Here is a 23,628-nt window from a genome sequence, read left to right on the forward strand (position 1 = left end):
AACTCTGCACATCTAATTTTAAACCTTTTTATTTAAGAAGTTGATGCACTATACAAAAAATAAAATCTTAACGTTTGTATTGTGAAAATTGTTTGAAATTGCATTTCATATTCCCTGAGTTAAAACATGAACCTTTCCCAACTGAATTCAGTTTTTTTCTACTGTGTAGCTTTCTTGGATGATCCAATAAGATGTCCTTCCAGTGTCTGTTTACCAAGGCATTTAGCTAAGAAGATGAGGTTCATGCAATTCTTTACGTGACTTCTGAGGACTGTTCAAGGCTAAATGGCTGTGAACAAAATATTATAAAACACTGTTATAAAAATAATGATAATTTTGGATAACATGACAATATTGGCATCATTTGCCTTTTGGGTTATGTTTCTGATACATTCTAGATTCAGATATCTAAATAGAGCAAACCATGAGTGGGGGGGCAGTTTTGTGGCTGCTGGGAATGGTACTACACTGCCTCCAAAGAGGTTTTGGGCAGTGCAGCAAGCAAAGAAAACAAGAGAAATCCTCAGACACCTGCCAAAATCCCATGCAGCCAAATGCGATATGATGAACTTTTTCATTTCATCAGTTGTTCTTGAGTTGAAAGCAGAGGCGTAGCAAAAGAAAACTGCACCCGGGGCAATGGCATTCAATTTTGCGGGGAGCCCCCATGGGCACCATCCCCTCCCCCCCTTGCAGACCCAACTTGGATGAGCCAAGTCAGCGCGGGGAGGTGCAAAATCGCCCCCACATCGCATACCCCTCCTCCCCCGCACAGAAGCGGCTCGAACGAGCCAAGTCAGCGGGGGGGAGAAGGGGTGTGGGGGGCAATTTTGCACCCCCCACAGGCGCCATCTCCCCCTCCCCTGCGCGGGGGAGGCATGGGGGCACAAAATCGCCCCCCACAGAGCACACCCCTGGCACATGTTCAGCCACTGCAGAGCTTTATGGAACTTTGCCACCAATGCAAATGCCCCCCCTGTGTATTTGCCCCTTGCACCACCAGCATATGCGATATTCATATTAGTGAAGCCTTGACTCCAGTTTCACTCCCACACTCAGAATTGCACAGTAAGACAAAACTGAATCACATTCTGTAGGTCTTGTGCTTTACCTCAAGGATATTTCATGAGCAGAGGGATTTCTGTCTGAAGAGTCTGACTTTCTCACTACCCCCCTCACACTACAACCCCGTCTGCGGGTCCCAGGAGCAGCATTTGAGGGCATTTTGGACTATAGCAAGAAGAGGGGGAAAAGTCATACTCTATATGTGGAAATTTTTTAGCTCACAGAAATACCCTTTATATTAAAAATCAGTAAACTGTTGCACAGAGCTCTGACTTGGACGATGATCCAAATATTATAAAGGACCATATTGGTAGCATCAACCATGTTGGAGATCTGGGCAAGTTTATATTGATTTTTTAAAATGTGTAGCCTGCATTCCAGTCCCTGTATTTTCTAAAAAAAAAACCCCTATCTGTGTACACCATATAACAAATGTAATTATTTTGTTACAAAATTTTCTTTTGACTCAATCTTCGAGGCTTCCTGTAATTTTCTGGTTGAGTTTTCTCTTTTCCCTTTTTTGTTATCTGACAAATAGTGTCCATCCTGGCACTAGGATATAGCCTAATGATCAGAGGTGGGATCCAGCAGGTTCTCACAGGTTCCCGAGAGTAGGTTACTAATTATTTGGGTGTGCCGAGAGGGGGTTACTAATTGGTGATTTTGCCATGTGATTTTTGCCTTAGTTACGCCCCTCCTCCGCTCCTCAGCAGTAGCGCACAGAACTTGAAGCAGTCTAGCAGGAGGTGCACCGGCGTGCATGGCAGCCTGCGCGCATTCGTTTCCCGCCCAAGGACTGGCGCAGCGGCTGCGTCCTTGCCACACCCCGCTCAGGAATGCCCCACCCCCGGAATGCCTGGCCACGCCCCTGCCGTGTCCCGCCCAGCCCCATTGGCGCTACGCCACTGTTTGAATCCCACCACCATGGGAACATGTTACTAAAATTTTTGGATCCCACCACTGCTAATGATGCTAAAGATGGTCATGCCTTTCCTAGCAGCACAATCTCTTTTGAAAAGCAGCATTGGAGGCTTCAGTTGGGAGTAGGGGAGACAGACTGTTCTTGCTATTTTTCTACACAAAACCACTCCCCACCTATTGCTTTACCATCCATAGGAGAAAAAACACAAGGTCCATGTCCTTCCTTCTCCCCCCATTAGGGAAACTAATTTTGAATGGACAGCCAGTGAGGAAAGGGTTGTATGCTGAAAATTAGACGAAACATGTTTTTAATGCACCTTTTATTTTTAATATTAATTTAGATGTGGACACTATTGATTCGAAAAGGATTTCATTTTTATAAATTATGCAAGTCCAGCTTATTAAAATACAAACCTACACTGGTTGTTTAAAATATATCAGAGTGTACAGCTAGAAGTTCAACTCCAAAGATTAATGGACAGGGAACATACCTGACTTTTTTAGTTACTTTATTTTCTTCATGGGCTGCTGACTGGGACTCTCTACTGTGAGGAGATCTATGAGCCTCCGACAAAATAGCAAAATTTGGTTTTTCTTTGGCCAATGGGAAGTAATAAATAGGGAAATGGGGATGATCTGTGTCATTATTGTCTGCAGGGTACAAAGATACAAAAGCATTTATTATTCAGAAATATCTCTTGATGTAACCGAAACCATTAAGATGGTTACATCTGTAAACCAAATAAAAACAAAGTTGAAACATGACAACAAAACAATAGATTAGAACGTGTATATGAAAGCAATATTATAAACCGCTATAAACATTACAGATATGAACGTTTTGTGTCAATATCCCTGAGGCTATTATTTAAGCAAACTCTACAGTAAAATGGGAAGAAACAGAATTTTATGGAGAAAGGTTTTTTTTAACCAATACTGTTTTTCTTATAGAAACTCCAGAAATTGATGTGAATAAGTAAATCATTAAAAACTTTTAAAAACTGCTCACACAATAGCTTAATTTGTCATTGAATTTTTTACCTGCAACTGGTGTTTTTTGGGGGGTCATTATCCACATAGCTACACTTGCTGCAACTTGAGCCTGTGCAAAGTATTTATTTACTTTATCTATGTCACTTATATCCAGCCTTAGTGAGAACACACATGTACATGACACTGTTTCCCTCTTCTCCATTTTATCCTCATAATGTCCCTGGGAGGTGGGTTGGGCTGGAAGTGTGTAACAAGTTTAAGGTCACCTAGCAAGCTTTCTTGACAAAGTGGGGATTTGAACTTGGGTCTTCTAGACTCTAGTTTGGCACTCTAATCAGTGCACCACACTGGCTCTTGATCGGAACTTTCTAAAGTTAAGGTTAAGAATTATTTTTGGACCTGAAACCACCCATCCTGAAGAGAGACAACAGCAACATGCCTCAAGACGGCAGTGCCACATTTTCCCACTCAATTGTTTTCAAAACTGACACAGCAAAAGGAAACAGAAGCTTGGCAGGCTGTGTGACTGCTGAGGTGAAAACCAAGAATACCAGTTACAGGTAAGCAACCTGTTCTTAGTTGTGGTCTCTCTGTATCATGGATAAAGAAAAATAGCATGCCCCCATATCCAATTGAGAAATTCCCATGTAGTTCCTCACAATCCACTCATTTGAGGTTTATTTCATGCACTGATATGGAGTTCCTGGCTGGCAAGGAAGTGAAGAATAGTTTGAAGATTTCACAAGAGGGAGCCAATTGTCTGAGTAAGGGTGGATTCTGATTCTATATGTTGTTGAGATGCCACCACCACGACCATGATCTTTGTAAAAGGGGAATCAGCTAAATTTGCTGCCCCCTCTTAAGGGCACTTGCATTTTCTTAACTGCATGGCTGGATCCAGGCCACAGTTAATCCAAAGTCAAGTAAAAATGGGAAAAAACATAGAAAACAATCTGAACAAAATGTGGATCAAAAGTTCTGAAGAAGTTCATTCATAATGTTGCTGCTATTGCAGTCAGAGCAGAACATAGCTCAACCATCTGAAGCATGCTTGTAACTGCCTGTCCTCAAAATGAATGGGGTCAGTATCATAAATAATTCCTAGTGATATTCTGTGCAGGCTTGAGTTCCTATGCGTGTGATGTACAGAGACCATAAAGAAGAATACTGTGGGTATGCAACAGTGCTATACAGGATTGTATAAACATTTAAAATACAAAATAAGTTTATTCTAAATCCTAATTGTAAAATTGTTTTGAAGGTTTGCTAGGTGAAGTTCTGTTCTTCCCAGTATAGAACTGTCTGCAATAGAAATAATTCTATTTTACACAAAACAATAAAAATTATATTTTTGACAATAATCTTCAAACTGCTATAATCTGGTCAGTTATCTACTGACTGTTTCTCCCCTCCATACTTGCTCATCTCTTAAGACTGACTATTAAATGGTCAAGAGAATATTATTTACCCAAATGTGTATGTGGTACATGCTCACTGGTTGTGCTTTCTGCTCTGTTCTTCTTTCTGGCATCTCTGGAGGCTTTCCAATTCATTAGGAATTGTCTTTCCATTTCCTTTATTTCTTTGCCATCAAGGGATTCTGAAGGGAATTTGTTTTTGTAACATAATAAATCAACAAAATATTAGCTTACTTTGGTCTATCCAGTTCTTTCCTAGGTGACATTTTGGTAGAAATTATTTGAGCCCTTTGGGGATGATGATGATGATGATAATAATAATAATAATAATAATAATAATAATAATAATAATAATAATAATAATAATAATAATAATAATAATAATAATAATAATAATAATAATAATAATAATAATAATAATAATAATAATAATAATAATATTCTTAGGAATTCTCCATGGGGAAACTTTTGCTTCAGTAAATAAACTGGGTTTTTTTTCATCATCAGTGTTGCTACTGCTGAGACCTCGGCTACATCTTAGATTCCCTCCCCATGCTTATTTTAAATTACTGTTGTATGGGAGGAAGGGGGGGGGGGGGAAAGGGAAACTTTAACTCTTTCTATCCCTGCTACTTTCTTGCTGGAAAAAAAATATCCCAAGTGGCTTTTACTTCTGCACAAGTATTTGGACTTTTTCTCTCGCTGAAAAATTACAATGAAAAAGCTAAATCCAACAGCACATTATTATTGCTGTGCACTCAACATAATTACACCACTGGAAAAAACTTACAGATATGATATGTGCCAAGAACACCCCCAGGGCTCAAAAATCCAGCAAACACTTTCCAAAACAGCTACCAGATTTTAGTCTGTTGATCCAGTTTCGTAACAATTTGATACCAGTACATTAGCCAAAATGAAATTGTTCTGAAGGTACTACTGTTATTTTACCAAGACTTTTCGACTGTAGTATCAGCCTGTCCCGGTATTTTGGTTTGTGGCAAACAGGATTCCCATTCAACTCTATTTTGCATAGCTGGGTCCACACGCTTAGAACAAACTCCATGTCCTGCAAATAGCAGAGAAAACAATACCACAACTGATTTAGCATGATAATATAACTTAGCTTATTCATAATTCTAGTTTTTCATTTTAGTCTACCTTCCAAATAATTATTTATTAACACAAGTAAGATGTGCCTTGAAAACCCTATGGGGTTACCATCAGTTAGCTGTGACTTGACAGCACTTTCCAGTGCATAATAAGTGGTAATTTTCCTCTGCATTTGTGAGTCATATTTTATATCTATATTTATAAATCTAGGGGAGGAGAGGATTGTTGATTTTCATGAACTTTTCTGTATGCAAGTATGAACTGCTTTTTTAGTTGTTCAAGGGCAAAGCGACCTAGATCAAACCTATTATTTTAAATAACTATAATATATATGTGTGCATGTATGTATGTGTGCATACACACACAAGGTAATATGAAGTTTGTTTGACAGGCATAGGCCTTCTTGTAGATATGCACTGTCCAAACATTTTTCCTGTGCCATTCTACATTCTATTGACAGACACTAGCTTTCAAATGGCTACTTTTATGCTTTTAGCTTTTAAAATTAGGAAGAAGTTTATATCTTCTGCTTAATAAGGATTTTTATCTAAACTGTAGTTTTAAATTCTAGCTATGTTGTATACTGGGCATATTTTAAATAGTGGTTGACACACACACACACACACACACACACACACACACACACACACACACACACACACACACACACACACACACACACACAAAAATTGTTATTGGTGAAAGTATTAACATACCCATTGGTTGGAGCCTACAAAATGAAAGCAGAAGGTGCTTGCAGTGATGAATCTTTCCTTGCCACTTCCTTCCCACAGAATCTGCTTTAAACTTCCCAAGATGGGATAGGGGACCCTTGAGAGGGGACCCTTCAGGGATAGGGGACCCTTGAGGGGGGAAAAATACCATGCCAATGAGACTTCCCTGAGGAGGGGAAATCAGGCAAAACTGTTCATTATTCTTGAAGTGACATAAAGTTTCCTCCACCATGCTTCTTTAGCCAGCAGAAGGAAGGAGATAGTGGTGATCTCACTGGGGCATATTAAAAAGAGTGATAGAAAATTACTATTGAATTTGGGAATTCCCCCTCTCCTTGCTGCAGCTGCCTACCTGTCACAGAATTTTGTCCATGAGGCACCATGAACAGCTTTGATTTTTGGGGTCCTCGAGGGCTAATGGATGAAGGTAAAGGCAGGGAAAGATTTACATCTGCTCTTGGTAGTTTGTTAGAACATACTCAATATCTTTGGTCTCCCCACAGTAACACAATAAAATGTATCTGGAACAGAAACTGACTGTGATACTGAATGTCCTGTTTCTCTCTGATAAAATTAAAAATTTAAAAACCCACAGGGTTACTTCACAGGGAAAGGAGTGGAATGTTTTCAGCCGGCTGCTCCCACACAGAATACTGGGCCACTCCCCACTTACCTCGTCTGAGTGCAACCCCGCAGCGACCCCTCGTAGAAAAGCCTCCGTGGCTTTTGACCACGGAGACATTTGTTCCCCACTCATTTTCCATTCAGGAAATAGCGTGGGGTTCCACATCAAGAGTCAAAAAGGCAATTGAGCGTTCTGATTGGCTGGCACGTGTGTGCGTCATTTACACATGGGAGTTGCAGCCAGCCGAAGGCGGGGCTCCATTTTGATTGGCTGACCCGAAAAGTTGGTTTGGATAAGCTGAACGTATTGTTTTGAGACGTCTGCACATGCTGACGTCACTACATGCTAACGTCACTACCCGTTGCAAATTGCTTTGGCAGAAAAACGAAAGTAAAAATCGGTTTCGGTTTACACCGCCGACAACCCTGTGCTCAGCGGCACTTTGCTAAGCTGCAAAACCGTGGAGCTTGAGCAAAAAAGAGCAATGTTGGCACGTCTTGTTGTGCACACGTCTCAATTTCCGAGCACTTTCTGACGGGGACAACTCTCTCCTAAACAAAAAATGGCGGGTTCCTGTTTCCTGATTGGCTGGAAGCTGCTGCCAGAAGCGAATCAGCCCATGGCGCTGCTGAAACAGCCAGAGGGTCCCCCCCCCCCCGTGGCACCCGTGGGGATTTTGAAAATGTTGCTCTTTGCAGAGGACCTAATTTGCCGCGCGACAAGGAGGTGGGAGAGCGGCAAATTAAGGGCAGCTGCGCAGTGGGCGCTGGTGACGTGGGGAACGTCCATCCTCCTCGTGTCTTTTAAAGAGGTGACCCCGCGGCTTATGGTGAGTGGGGAGTGGCCCACTGAGTGGTGAAATTGTAGCCTTTTGAAAGGCCTTTGCATAAGCAGCCTGATGAAGGGAACTGTGGGTGCAGCATCCATCGGTAGCACAGTTCCCCATTAAGCTTGAAATGCATGCATGGAAGCTAGGTTACATGTGTGTAATGTTGTAAGGTAGATCAGGGTGTTTGGATTTAATCCTGATTACTTTACATCAGGGGTCCCCAAACTACGGCCCGGGGGCCAAATGTGGCCCCCTGAAGGCATTTATCCGGCCCGCCAGGCATGGCGGCGATGGCTCCATTCATGTGCAGTGGGGGCTCGAGGGAGAGGAGGAACCGGCCCCAACGGCTGTTGATTGCAATTACATGATGGCACCCCCAAATCTCCATGAATTTTCAGACCCAGAGTTGGAAACCTTACACGTGGCAACTTCCCTTGCTCCGCCAAATTCTCCCTCTTGGCGCCACTACTCCATGTGTTTGCTCTCTCAGGCTTTCTGTTCCGCCTTTCACTCCCAGCTTGGCATCTGTAGCCAGGCTGGGTGAATCAGCTTTCAGCTGGCTGCTAGGGAGGAAGAACCCAGGAAGATACCTAATCCTGGGTTAGATGGAATGCTTCATTGGGAAAGTTCTGCTTTTTTTTTTTACAGGGGAAGGTATTCGACAGCCTCCCCAACAATATTTGGAGCCCACCCTGTACTTGACATACTTTGGTCACTGTTCTAAAAATAGACCATGACAGAAAGGCTGAAAGGTGAAATCAAACATTTTACAATCATTTGTGCATAGGAATTTGTTCATAGGTTTTTTTTAGTCCGGCCCTCCAACAGTCTGAGGGACAGTGAACTGGCCCCCTGTTTAAAAAGTTTGGGGACCCCTGCTTTACATTGTTGTGTCTTCAGTTATTCAGAAAAGGTGATCTAAATAACCCGCCACTGTTTTGTACTTCAGAAAGATGAAATGTGCAGTGTTAACCATAAATGCTTGGATCCCACATAAAATGTTCACAGATGAAAAGATTCCCCCCCCCCCACTGATTCCCCCCTCTGCACCAGATCCTTGATTTCCCCCAAACTATTCACAGGGGTCCTCTATTCTTCAGCAGCTGTATTCTAGGGGGCATTTTGGCTAAGTAAGAGGGAGGAGGCAGAATAGTTGTGCTTTGTACAAAATTTAGGCAAGATCCAAACGATGGTTTCTAGAAAAGTGTAAAAATAGTCAAAAAGAACTTGGGCAGCAGTGCAGAGGAGATAAAAAGTTTTCTCACTGGGAAGTCTTATAAAAAGAGATTTTATAGATTATATATATTTATAGATTTTGCTTCTGCAGCATTAACCAAAAGAGAAATTTGACTTTTTATGTGTAAGAATTTGCTTCGCAGATATAATTCCCAATATTATTTTCCATGAGATCAACTTATGTACTTTTGCCTAGGCTTCAAGATTTCCATATCACAATTTTGTCTCCTTACTATGTTGTCCTTATTTGCATAATCTGGTATTTTAATTCCAATACTGAGAAAAGCTCAAGCACGTGTAATTGTACATGCTTTGCCTGCTCTCCCTTCGTCAAAACTCTGATTGTAAGTTCCTTAGCTCCACATACACTGATGAAAAATAATAATCATAGTAATAATAAACATTGACCCCCCCCCCCCCCCCGAAAAAACAGAATGCACCTCAAACTTTACTTCAACTAAAGCAGCACTGGAAAACAACCAATATTAAATGTCTCTACAAAAAGGTACCAATTATACAGCTAAACTTTGATAAATGTACCCGGAGCATTTTGCAGATTTTTGTTGACTGCTATTCAGATGATAAATGATCCAGAACATGCTCACGCCAGTGTATGTTTATCTAAGAATGTACTAATCCCATGCTGAAATATGATTACCCTTTGGATACGCTCTAGCTGTTCATTGCCTTCCTGTCTCTAATAAAGTGTTTCACTTTCCAGCCTTTCAATAAGCTGTATGAAAGGACTAGACACTTTTTGGGGCAGTCTTTGTTTGATAAATGATCATGTCATACTATCACTTAGAGGTCGGCTAGAAAATACTAAAAAGCAAATTCTATTCTAGGCACACTGTGTCTATGGGTTTGTGAGTGAAAGCCTCAAATGACATCCGTTGTGCTGGACATAGCCTTCTTCCCAATTAATGATGGCCATTTAAGAACCTGTGTTTGACCAATGTGCTTCAATTTTTATCGGCTGTGTCTAGCTCAAGTGCCCTAACTACATCTGCAGACAGCAATTTGTCATCATTCTGACATTCTGCCATTATCTATTTCAGAAAATCTATATTTCCCCCTCTTGTTCTTGACTGAATTGTGAAGTAAAGGAATTCATCTTTCTGATGTCTTGTTGTCATAATCAATAACGGCCAAAGGTTGAATAAATTAAAGATTTACAACCATCTCCTCATAACACTGAACCATTAAAAATAAACAAGTCTTGTGCTGCAATATATACATTAGAGTGGCAGCTTTACAGCCTACACTTAAAGGCATAATCAAGAGCTTTGCACATACTGGGGCTTTATTATTTCACCCGTTCATGGGCATTATGTTCATTGGGTGAACATAATGTTTCCCCATAGAAGTAAATGAGACACTTTGGAATATCACATCCCACAGGAGGCTCTCTGAATCTAAAAAGAACATTAGGCCAAACAACTAGCAGATTTCAGGTTCAACAAACCCCCAGTCTAGTTGGACATCTGCAACATATTGTAAATCTCAAATTGAAAGAGTTTTTTTTTTAATTCTGGCAATGGCTTGCACACAATTATGAACAGAGTGAGATGGTCTAAGACATCTTTGGTAACTTCCCCTTCCCACTGCAGCACTTTGAGCCCCCTCCCCCAAAGTTGCTCCCCAGTGTTGAAATACCCTAGGAAGAAGAAAAGTTTGGATTTATATCCCGCTTTCCCTCCTGTAGGAGACTCAGAGGGGCTTACAATCTCCTTTCCCTTCCCCCCTCACAACAAACAGCCTGTGAGTTGGGCGGGGCTGAGAGAGCTCTGATGAACTGTGATCAGCCCAAGGTCACCCAGCTGGCATGCGTTGGAGTGCACAAGCTAATCTGGTTCACCAGATAAGCCTCAACAGTTCAAGGGGAAGAGCAGGGAATCAAACCTGGTTCTCCAGATTAGAGTGCAACTGCTCTTAACCACTACACCACGCTGGCTCTGTGCATGGGATAACTGTGTAGGGAGCTGCAGTAGAAAGGGGAAATCCATGGAAATAATCCTCCCATTCCTACATTAGGAACTCCACAAACAGAGTAAAAGTTCATGTGTGATTTCTGTTGATCCTTCCCATTGCAGCTTCCCCCATCCTGCCCTGAAAAAAAATGTTAAATTCTGTTCTCCAGGATCTCCTGACTTTACATATTTTTTTTCCTGCTTGGTGGCTTGCATTCCATAAAAGAGCAACACTGGAACATCCTAGGATCGTAGGCATTTTCTCTCCCACAACAACCTTTAACAAGCACAGAAATTTATTTCTGTGCACAGATTGCTTTAGACAAAATATAAAAACTAAAATGTAAAATTATTTTCTGTGTGCTTGTTTCTGTATTATCTTTAAAACCTTACAAAACTGTAACAATTTGGATTACCACAAGGTGAAAAGGGGAAGAAAACATTTGACATTAAAACATCTTTACCGTATCAATTAGCTCATTTTCTTTTACACTAATAATCAGTCCCCATTTCCTTTCTGTTACCTTCACACTGTGAAGTTGGTTGTCCACAGCTATGAGATGGGAGATGTTTTTCAAAACAGCCAATTCTCTGAGTTCATCAATATTATTATTGCTGATATTCAAAACTGATAAAGACTTCTGAAAAGAAACAAACAACATATTTTTTTAAAACGGCTTTCTGACAAAGTTTAGACAACTCAGATTTGTCAGCTCATTTTGAAGGACTTTGAAATAGACAATTAACTTATAAAACTGCCTCATAATAGATAAAATATTTTATTGTATTAGCTCATAAGCCATAACAAATAATACAATTCCAGTACAGTAAACAGTGTATGTATGTATATATAATACACACACACGTAATGTAGAATTTCCAAAGACACTCTATAACATTTTAACATTTAATGTCATTTTAAAAATCAACCAATAACATACTGCAAATTTAACAAAAAAAATTGTTTCAACTAATTACAAATTACAGGCAAAATATTTAATGAATTAAGTACCCAAAGATCAAGAACAAATTCATATTCAGGCAAAAAAATCAATTATAAAAAATACATAAATACTACAGAAAAAAAAACAAATATATAAATTGCCAGTTAAAAACTAGATACACAAATGGGGCCCTTAATAGTCTACATTACAACCATATCTTCACACACATATCACACTAGAAAAAAAATCAATTTTCAACCCTGACCAATGCACTTCAGTCAAATGGCCTTCCTCAGGGGCCATGTTGTGGCCAAAAACTAAACAAATCCCAGACATTAAATATTACTTTTTAAGATCTTTATGACTGTAGTGAAATGTATCTGAAAAATAAAAAGCACAGCACAGAATATTCATTGAGTGACTGGAGGTAGGCTAGGTATACATGCAAGAAAATATTTCAAACAGCATATTCATTTAAAAATTGTCCAGTTACACAGACGGCCTTTCCCCACTTACCTTAAGCCCCGCGCTAGTTGAGGAGAGTAGCGTGGGGTCCCCCGGCACTCCACATGACAGGGGCGGCGACAGCGCAGCCACCCCGACGCTGCTGCTGTCGCGCCCCCTCAGTGCCCGGCATCCCTGGTGCTCTTGCAAAGGGCGCCTTTTGATGACCCCGCACAGAGCGCGGGATTGTGAGGACGCCTGGGCACGCGCCTGGGATGCCGCGTGCTGAGAGCAGCACGCGGCATAGGGGGGATCAGGGTGAGTGGGAAAACGCCCAAAGATACTGCCTGGAATGCTGAAAAGTTACTAATAAGGGCTATTCATCACTTCACTCTGTGACATTCCGTGGTTGGTTCAGCATCCTGCAGAGGCCATTTTGTGGCTGCTGCACTGACCAACCTGTATCAGAATTCCAAAGATGCCCACAGACTCAAAAGGTTTTGGGACCTCAGCTTTACAATGTCTGCCCTTGCCTGGTCATCTAAAGAAAATGATAAGCAACCACTTATAAGCTTGCTCTTGTTCATTAGTATTTTTTCTAATATCGTTGGGGGAGTGGGGGGAGACCACAGAAAAACTGGTAAATATGTAATCAGAAGAGAGAAAAGGAGAAGCATGTGATAGTAGAAATGTGATGAAGGCAATTTTGGACAGACTTCACTGAAGCTCTGGGACATAAAGGGGGGGGGGTTTGTGGCTCTATGACTCGGCATCTACTTGGCATACAGTTAGTCCTCAGTTCAATTGTTGGCATCTCCACTGGGTAATGTAAAATACCTCTATCTAAGACTCTGGAGAGCCATTACCAATCCAGGTAGACAGTACATACTAACCTTAACCTTAATGAGCCAATGGTCTGATTCAGTATAAAGCAGCTTCATGTGACTTTCATTTAAGTATAGATTGTTTAAAATTATGTATTTCTTTTCAAAGGGCATTTAAGGTACCTCACAATGAATCAAAACAAAAATCGTAAAAAATCTACTTGCTCAAATCAGTGCAACCTAGAAAAAAACATTTAGCAAGCTATATATTTCTTTCTACAGCATCTATTTCTTCTGAATACACTAAGTAGAACTGGGCTTTGATTCCAAATTAAGCATACTTACTTAGAAGTATAACCTACTGAGATTAATGCAATTTATTTTGTAGCAAGCACACTATTATCACATTTGTCAACTTTATCATCACTATTATGACAGAAATATGAAGAACACTTTATGGGGAATAAGCCTCATTACTGATAAAATGGGATGTGTAAGTTGAAGGAGACTTGCTTGCTCACTATATTACCTGGTGGGAAATAAGTGCAAAATAAAGTCACCAGAAGTTACTGCAAAACAAACTGAACGTTTTCCAGAAAATTATGATCAGTCACTCCACATTAAAAATGTTTTTAATGTTGGGGAAGAAATATCAGCCCCGGATAGTCTTAAGTCCTGAGGGAGTACAGCTCTGACAAATGGAAATAGAGAACCTGAACAATAACTCCCACTGCAATTTTTTAAACAATCAACGTCCATCACCAAATGTCATCTAAATTCTATGTTCTTACTGCTAGTGAATGAAGACTTCTTGGGTCAAACAAGAGCTTTTCTCCTAGGGGAAGCTGCTGGCTTTCAACATGTACCTCTCTCAGTTCTTCTAAATTTTCTAAGCCTTCCACTACAGTGATGTAATTTCCACCCAGATACCTTAAAAGAACAGAAAAGTGATGTCATTTTTATGATTTGTTAAAAAATGAAGACACACATTTCTGAAAGTACAAAAGCTTGTTTTATGATCTTATGGAATAATATAAAATAACTAACTAAATGATCACCCCAGCATACAGTGGAACCAACTTCTACTGAAGCTAACTGAGCTTATACTATGAAGGGCCAGTCTGTGTGTGATGATGGGGATCAGGACATTACATATATAATTTAGCTGCATACATGCACACACACACACAGCCAGACAAGAGGGCCTTGTTGTAGAAGGCTGAATTTTTCCTTTTGTGCTGTTCTGTCCCCATGAGAAAATCCCCACACAAACCCATGCTGCTTTTAACGCTAGTAGAGAACTGTCCTGTGCCTGTCTTTTTACAGGTAACAGTTAACGTCTCACTTCCTCACACTACACCTGCCATCTATGTCTGGATCCTCTGCAGACAGCTTTTTGACGCTAAATAGCACATCACAGGAATCGACTGTGTGTAGAATTGAGCAAATGCATAGAATTGAGAAAGGGAGTCAAACTGAGCATTTTTTGAGGGACATCATAGACTGGATAGTGTAGATAATTAACCTACCGGTATGCATAACACCTAATACTAAAATGGGGAGAAAAATACTCATTCCAAATACTATTAGCTGCCAAATTGGGACACAGTGTAGCTAGCATTAAGTAGACTCACTGATGTCAATGGAAAAGAATCAAACACATATCTAACTGGTCAACTGGCCTATCCAAATTAATAGGACTTACATGTGCTAAACTTTAACATACTTTCTCCCTTGGATTTACAGAATGCAGGGGCATACCGCCCAGGGGACATATGGGGTCAAACGTCCCTGGGCTGCGGCCCTTTAGTCATGTGGAGGGCAGAAAATCGCCCCCAAACCCCTCCTCCTTCCACCCGGGTCCATACACTGACCTGAATACCTGGTGCAAAAAAAGGTGTTTGGTTGTGGTGGGGGAGGGCGGCTGCCCATACTGGGGGGTGGGGACGGGCAGAAAACTCAGATTTTGCACCGGGCTACATTTGCCCTAGATACACCTCTGACAGAATGTGAAAACAAAACTACTGTAGAACTAGTGCAAAATACTCAGCACAATTAATTTATTATTGTATTTCTTAGGTCAATGTCAAGATAAAACAGAAAAATAATGATTTTTTCACTTACAATTTTTCAAGTTTTATTAATGATGTTAGATTTTCAATTCGTGTAATGCAATTGTTTTGCAGGTACAGGTGTCTTAGGTTTGTAGCAAAGTCCAAGTTATGGATCTGCCTTATTTGGTTATCATATAAATAAAGAACATTAAGGTTTTTACACAAAGATAGGTCATCCTATGAGAAAGAAGAAAAGTGTTACTCTATAAAGTTCACTTTTGAGTATCTGCTTTTGCATTCTAATTTTTCAGCTGGTGGGGTTTTTTTCCACTGTTGCATGGGCTATTATACTTACACAAACAAGTTATCCTAAACCTAACTACTTGCAGCTTGTCATACTTGGCAAACATATTCAAACAGAGTCCAGCGCAGGAATATTATCTTGATTTATTGTGGCTGGGATCCAAAGAAACATGCAACTAGTTCTACATGCCCAAGGGGTCTTCTGAGTTTGTATTCCTCGAGTAGCAGCCACCATGTCAAGCAGCAAACTCTTTGAAACTGAGAAAACTTTCTCAAAACCTTTGGACTATAGCATGGTGGTCTGCTGTTCAGAGAAAATCAGTAAAAAAATCTCTTAGGCATACTGTTATTTTTCAGATCACAGTTATATTAGAATTGCAGATTATCCCAAATTTTAGAGTAGTAACCAAGTGCACAAAAATATTTGCAAATTTTGAGAGCATTTTTTTAAAAAAATCTCTTCATTACTATTATACACAAATATATTGAAAACCATGTATTTTTTTCCAAAATTATGACATCATTGAAAACAACTTATTCCAATCTAACTCAAAGCAAATTCTTTGAAAATAAGACATACATTTATTGACCTAACTGCCTGATATCTCAAGGAAAAGTGCTCAATAAACTATTATCAAGCTAATCATTGTAATGGTGTGAAATATATCACAGTTTCCATACTTCTTTTGCTAATAATTAACATAGAAATAATATTAAGCACTGGTTAAATGATGAATTAAATATACAGAAGCTGTCATTACAATTAACAAGAGTATTCTTACAATGACATCTATATTTTTATTAGATAGTTTGAGATGAGTTATTTTCCTTAGGTGCTGGGCCAAGGAGTCATCTCTGCGATTCTTTTGACTGAAGCTTTTAGCAATGAGATCCAATGTTAAGCGAACCATTGCTTTGCAATAAGTCCAGTTTTCAACTGAGTTTGATACCAAGTAACCTTGTCACACAGCTGAAAATTAAAAAAAGGAAGTATTACTATCACATACTATCCCCGCAACATTCCAGTTCCTACAAAATATTCCAACTGGAATAAGACTTCTCTCATAGATACGCTAACCATTTTCCTAATTAATTAAAATAGAGGGGACAATGCAAATAGTTCTGCTTATACATTATCACACAAATAACATAAAACTTACAAGTTTTACCTGGAGATATGACTGCCACCCATGTAAAAAAAACTTAACAGATCACATATTTTAAAGAGTAAATCAGCATACCTATTAATATTAATAAAACTGACAGTACTTAAGGAAAAGATATTACCCTACAGATGCCTACACTCTGTAACACCCCCCCCCCATTTAACAAGAAATGTTTCATTGTTTGTAGGATTCCTGACGTTTTTATACTGTACATTTAAAAAAAACACTATGCTTATATATGGGGCCTTAGTTTCTCTCTCTAACAGCCCAATCTAGATTGAAGGGCTGTGGGAGCAACTTGGGTCAGTCAAATTGCATGTCCCCACGCACTGGTGTAAGTGGCACCTACACTGGAAGGAAGGGCAAACAGGGCAGTGGGCAGCCCGATATGGAAGAGCCTTCCACCCCCAGAACTGCATCATCTTAAGGCTGGGGGAGGGCTAGAGATGTTCCCGGGGATGGAGCCGACCGTAGTTGGCTGGGGGAGGGCTAGAGATGTTCCCGGGGATGGAGCCGACCGTAGTTGGCTTCCACTAGGTTTTTGGTTTGGGAACACCCTCAGTTTAGTCCTCTGATTTATGCTACAAAAACACGCATACAGCAGGGTGGCAGCAAAGTTTTTCTTCTAGCTGTTTGCTGCACTGGCCAGAGATCCTTTGGGGGCGGTGTGGTGCAACCTCCCCTGTGCTGTCCCCAGCTGCCATGGAACTCACTTCTCATCTGGACTGGGCTGCCCATTCCTGATTGACTGCGAGCAATCCTAAGTAGTTCTACTCAAGTCTTTCAATGGGACATTCCCCTAAATGCAAAATTTTGCAGGAAAATAAATCCCATAAATCCCGGGAAATAAATCCCATTCAGTGGGACTTACTTTTTGGCTAAATATAGTTGGAACAGAACTGTCAATGACACATCAGTGACAATGCTGCAAAACTTCTGTTAACATGTTACTATGATCACACATAACAGACCATTTGTCAAAAAAGAGCCAACACATGTTCACTTTACAAATGACACCAGGGACCAGTACCTTGATCAATGTGGGGTTTCAGTTGTGCGTTCAGCTGTATGAACATTGAATGTAACATGAGAATTACACAAAAATCATGTATAAAGAAAAATCAAGTTTGCAGTGTACATTAATTATACATGCATCCAAGTGGAACTTGTCAACATGGCTTCTGTTACAAAAAAATTGCAATACTTCGACTTAAAAATAAAAAACACAAATCCTAATTGTATACATAGATTTGAACTGCTTTGTGGTTGAACCAACAGACTTTTATGATAGTCCCAATAGCAATCGATTACCTTGTATATGTGAATATGTATTAAACAGCTTTCTATATGCATTGCTTAAATTATCAACATGGATTAAAAAACAAACAAGTTTGTTTGCAATGGACATGCATTATCTTTCTCTTCACCATCTTCCACCACAAGCATGCCTAAAAAGCGACCTGATGTTAACCTTGGAACGTCCACATTGTCAATATTCTTACATATGGAGAGAATCTACAGAACTGATCTAGGTAACTCATTTATGCATTAGATTATCTGATAAATGCACATTTAAAAAACTGAAACATCACTTAAATATACCTTTTTGAAACTTGCCATAAAATCAAAGAATCTTTTAGACCCAGAAATGTCTTTGAGATTTTGGAAAGAATTCTAGGGCATTTTCAGGAAATTACTCCTGAAGAACAGTAAAAACCTGCTCCCCACCCTCACTGTAGTACTTTATTGACTCTAGGCCAGAGACAAATGCTATTCTTGCATTCTTGTTCATCACTTTTAAAAATACAGTAGAAAAATATCCATTCTGAGGGCGCAGAGGAGACATAAACACAATAGAGTCTCATGAAGTTGCAGAGTATAGCTGGTGAAATGGGTGGGTGGTATTCACTACTTTTTAGGAAAGGCCTGGATACGTACTTTTGAAAACAGTGTTTAAAAGTTTTACAGAAAGCAAGAAAGAGAGTTGTCATTGGCATCATTCACACACTATTCACCAAAAGACCTTGACATTTATACCACATTCCAGATAACATTGTAAATAGCAACGGTCTTGGTACTAGATAGGGAAGAAGAACCAGATTTTCCCAAATGCAAAAGATCAGGATCTAAACGTTAGGAAAATGCAAGAAAATATGAACCCATTTGCCTTGAGAAACGACTTTGAGTCCTCCACAGCAACAGATAACTATTCATTTTATTATGCAAGCAAAAGGTTTCATATATGGCCTGTGTCAGGACTACACAAAACTTGAGGGTCCAAAGTTAGAAGATACCGCCGCCCCCCCCCCCCCCCCCCCTTCGGCAACCACACACTCTAGCAGTCCTCTCCCCAAGCATTTCCCTTTCAGCCAGGGGGTCATTTCAGATTTTGGACTCTGGGCTGGAAGAAAAGTACCAGGAGAAAGGGACTGCAACTATCCAGGCCAACAGTTTCTACAGGAGAGAACCCGCACATGTGCGTACGCGGTACGGTGGGAGACTTTCACTGTGGAGATTCCAGAGTAAAATGAAATTATAGTCCTGGTCGTTTGACGGTCGAATGAAGTTTTACAGGCTTCGCAGGTCTAGGAACACTCCTCTCTCCCGCCCTCCCCAATAACGGCACCACTCGAAAACTACTGTTATCCCTCCTCAGAGGAGACCTCGCATTTGCTCCCGGGGAGGCCTGAGCCGCCACGCCTCCAGAAAAGAAAACCATCTGACGCACCTAGGTCTCGAGGGCCGGTTGCTAAGGAGACGGCCGGGCCGCAAACCCCAGGATTCATCCCGGCCTCCCCTCCCTCCCTCCTCCCTCCCTCCTCGCACCGTGTTAGTCTGTCCTCCTTCCTTGTTCCTCTGCCCCTTTGGGGACTGAGTGGTCGCTCGGCGTGCGAAGACAACGGCACAAAACAGGCTCCTCCAGAGGCAGCCGAAGGGTTGCTATGGGGATGGAAGGTTGTCAGACTGATCCTCCAATCAAGTGCTCCCGTGTACGCTGTGCGATGGGGAGGCCTCCGTGGATCACACCTGTGTCCCACGCGCAATTCCTCAGGATGGGGCGCAAGAACTTGTTTCGGATGGCCCCTTCCACGCATGTAGAATAATGCACTTTCAATCCACTGTAAAACTGGATTTTACTGTGCGGAATAGCAAAACCCACTTTCAAATAATTGTGAAAGTGGATTGAATGTGCATTATGCTGCGTGTGAGGAAGGGGCCTGAGCCCAGAACATGCAAACAACTCTTGCAACATCTGCATGTTACATTTTTAGTTATTTTATGCTGCTAGGGCGTTTTTTTTAGTGGTTTTCAGATTTGGTTTGAGCTTCGTTTTATTTATGTATGATCTTACTGGTTATAATTTGGCAGGCTCAGCAGTGCAAGACTATGCAAACCTTATTGGTCTCCCCAAGATAGTCTCTGCTGGCCCAGTGAAGGATCACATGTTCCATGTAAAGCACTTTCCCAGGTATGTACATTGGAAGCAGGAGGGCTGTCCTTAGCAGACCAGGTGTTTGGGAGCAGCAGCAGCAGCAGCAGAAGGCCATTGCTTTCACATCCTGCACGTGAGCTCCCAAAGGCACCTGGTGGGCCACTGCGAGTAGCAGAGTGCTGGACTAGATAGACTGTGGTCTGATCCAGCAGGCTAGTTCTTACGTTCTTATGTCCTGCTGCTGAGCATCTTGGGGTAGTCTATGCTAGATACCTGGGTACTAGTGCAATCCAGATTAAGAGCTGGGTTTGTGCTTAACCCTTCCATTGAAATCCTAGGGCCTTAAAGGGTTTCACTGTAGCTGGGGAGAAGAGGAGCAGAGTGAGCATTTTGCAAAAAACCTCCCCCCACCCCAAATCGCTTCTGAACCTGCTGGGTCCAGTGACGTAGGTATAGATTTTTAGGGGGGGTTGGGGGTGAAGCCACGCCCCCACCCACCTCTGGGGCATGGCCACACCTCCCCAAGCCACGCCCCTGGCCTCAGTGCTTATAAAAGCAGCTCTCCGAGGCCAGATATGGTAGACTCCTCTGCCTTGCCTGCCCCGCCCCGCCCCTCCCCGCCCCACCCCCCACCGGCTGGGCTCCCAGCTGGTAGCTGGTAGTTCCTTCTCCCTCCCCTCCAGGCAAAGGGGTAGCTAGGGAAAATGGAGCCCGGTGCAAAACCTGAGGTTTGCCCCCCCCCCCCCCATGGACGGCTGCTGTGATGCTGAAATCCACCCCCAAACAGCATCACTTTCAGTGGTAATTAGGGAGCCCAGATCCTCCTTTTAAATCCATCTTAAAGGGAGAATCTGGGGTTCCCAGTTAAAACAACATTGAAAGGGTGCTGTTTTGGGGTGGATTATCCCCCACACTGAAACAGCATCACTTTCAATGTTTAATCTGGGGACCTCAGATTCTCCCTTTAAATCTATGCCAAAGACGTTGGATTCAAAAGGAGAATCTGGGGAAATTTGGGGGTGCTTGCTGTCAGGGGTGCAATTCTTAAGCTAGCAGCACCAATTTTTCAGGGTATCTTTAGGAGACTCTCCTGATGATACCACCTAGGTTTGGTGAAGTTTGGTTCAGGGGGTCCAAAGTTATGGACATTCAAAGGTGAAGCCCCCATCTTCTATGATCTCCTATTGGAAACAATGGGGGATGGGGCACCCCTTTTGGGAGTCCGTAACTTTGGACCCACTGAGCCAATCTTCACCAAACCTGGGTGGTGTCAGCAGGAGACTATCCTGATGATACCACCTAGGTTTAATGAACTTTGGTTCAGGGGGTCCAAAGATATGGACCCTCAAAAGGGTAGCCCCATCTACTATTAGCTCCCATTGGAAACAATGGGGGATGCGGGCACCCCCTTTGGTGGTCCATAACTTCGGACCCCCAGAACCAAACTTCACCAAACTTGGCTGGTATCATCAGGACTGTCACCTGGTAGATCAGATTCAGCAGGGATCCTTTTAAGCATTTTTGTTTTGATTGTAGGCTTGCCATTTGCCTGCTGTGGGTCGTAAAACTTCAATATCCAGCTCCTGTTGTACACTGGTACTCCAGGAGCTGGTGAGAGAGGGAAAAAAATCATTGTTGCTTCTGGGAAAGACCTAGAAGTGTCACCACACCTCCCTAGGAATAGCCCCAAACTTTATTGTTAAACCATAGAGATTCCTGTTATTTCTAGAGAGCACAATGTCATTTCTGGGCTTCCCCAGGAAGTAACACTACCCATTACCAAACAGCATACCCCCATGTCCATGCTCCCCTGAAATTCTGCTGCTTGATTAAACAAGGTTTAATGGGGGAGTAGGGAAGGAAATTGGGTCCATTTCCACTGTTGGTTTTAATATGGTTTGGACTGGAGTAACTCTGCATAGGATTACACTGGATTGTATGCCACTGATGGGACACTTACAGTCATAGTTAATGTGCTGGCTGGAAGAAAATTGCACTTTCACAGTTCCACAACATTGCAGTTTGAGGGCTAGGAAAACATAATACGTTAAGGAAATATTTCTGAATTCCCTGCAACAAATTAATAACAGTACCAAGTGAAACCATGAGATATTTGCCAGCTAACACCTGATGCAGTGGCAATGATAGGAGCACTTCACTATTAGAAGCCTATACTAATATTCGTATTCACAATGGACACAGTCCAGAAAGCAGTTATGTGTGAGTTGCAGTGCAATCCAGAGCAGAGTTACACCTTACACTTCTAAATCCCTGGAAGTTAATGGATTTAGAAGACCATAACTTTGTATAGGATTGCTCTGTAAATCTCACTGAAGATAATGGGACTTAAATATGTTTAAATGTGTGCTAGATTGTGCAACTATATGAAAATATGTAATGATGATGTCAGTAGAACTTTTTATTTGAGCAACATTGTGCACAATTCCAGCTTAAAAGCATCCTCTCCTTAACATTTAGGTATGGGGTCTATAAAACTTTTCAGTCATCCAAGTTGGAATTTCCTTTGTCAACCTATCAAATGACAGAAAATACCACAAGATGACCTTATTCTTGTATTTCAGTTTGCAGTCCAAAGTCACTATGCCCTAAAGGTTCCTGTTCTGGGAAGTGTACCTTTTTTAAAAAAGGTTTTATATTATTAAAACTTGGACTTCGCTTGTCCCCAGACTGTGGGCCTTCACGTGGCTGTAGGTCTTGCAGGTGTTGAAAGCTGATTCTGTTACTAATTTGGTTAAAAAGAAATTATGAAAAGTCTCAAAGAAAATATTTGTTCAAATGATTTGAAATTAGATTCTTGTCTAGTGGCATAGAACATTAGACAATTGTCTGTGTACTTTCAGTGTAGCAGAAATTTGGCAGACTACAAGAAAACTTCGTATTTAAAAAAAAAATTTGGAAACTGTATTAAGTACGATCAAGGACTATACAGATCGTACTGTTTGTGGATCACAGCCCAGATGGAAATGTACCAGATGCCGTTCATAATGCTGCTCTTAGATCCAAAAAGGTGCATTTTGGAAATACAAATGCTATTTCAGTGCTTCTGTTAAGGACAGAGAAATGAAACGAAAGACTGGGGGGTAGACCAGACGTACCTCGGTCTCTTCTGCAGCATTACATCACAGCTCTTATTGCCTGTTCTCACTTTATTTAAGAGAAAAATGGAAGGAGGCACACATCAAAAGAGATGGTTTCCAGTCCTCGTTAAGTCCTTACAGTCTACGCTTACGAATTTGCATGACATTCGCCTGCGCCCGTGATAATTTGTAATTGACACGGTAATTTTTCAAGATGGTTTTACACTAAGAACATTTTAAATTTTAAAATATGAATTTAAAATACTTCTTGTTGGTACTGTTGAAGTGGTATACAGCAAAACATGTTCCTTTTGCAACAAGCAGTGAAAGTGCTTCTTTTTAAAATCCACACACAAATACATCAAATAAATGAATGTTGCTTTCAACAACTGGGGAAAATGCAGATGGTTGCAATTACAAAAGATTGCATGCAGGCACATAGATTAATTTCCTTTTTT

General features: G+C 41.2%; 1 protein-coding gene across 4 annotated transcripts; it reads right to left on the reverse strand.

Moving 5' to 3' along the window:
* Positions 1 to 47: 47 nt before the first annotated feature.
* PPP1R42 (protein phosphatase 1 regulatory subunit 42) lies at positions 48 to 19,543 on the reverse strand. Of its 4 annotated transcripts, XM_048507265.1 has the most exons (10): positions 19,466 to 19,489; positions 17,670 to 17,703; positions 16,256 to 16,443; positions 15,241 to 15,407; positions 13,908 to 14,046; positions 11,429 to 11,545; positions 5,349 to 5,466; positions 4,448 to 4,579; positions 2,478 to 2,637; positions 48 to 289 (listed from the first exon to the last, which is right to left on the reverse strand). In XM_048507265.1, exons 3-10 carry the CDS (start codon positions 16,382 to 16,384, stop codon positions 223 to 225), a joined length of 1,029 nt encoding a protein of 342 aa, XP_048363222.1. In that variant the 5' UTR covers positions 16,385 to 16,443; positions 17,670 to 17,703; positions 19,466 to 19,489; the 3' UTR covers positions 48 to 222. The 4 variants fall into 4 exon arrangements, with proteins under 4 accessions (XP_048363222.1, XP_048363221.1, XP_048363224.1 ...); XM_048507264.1 differs by lacking the exon at positions 17,670 to 17,703 and having other exon boundaries at positions 19,466 to 19,543; XM_048507267.1 differs by lacking the exons at positions 17,670 to 17,703; positions 19,466 to 19,489 and having other exon boundaries at positions 13,983 to 14,046; positions 16,256 to 16,775.
* Between the last annotated feature and the right edge of the window lie 4,085 nt (positions 19,544 to 23,628).

The sequence above is a fragment of the Sphaerodactylus townsendi genome, linkage group LG09 (assembly GCF_021028975.2).
Source record: "Sphaerodactylus townsendi isolate TG3544 linkage group LG09, MPM_Stown_v2.3, whole genome shotgun sequence".
NCBI lineage: Eukaryota > Metazoa > Chordata > Lepidosauria > Squamata > Sphaerodactylidae > Sphaerodactylus > Sphaerodactylus townsendi.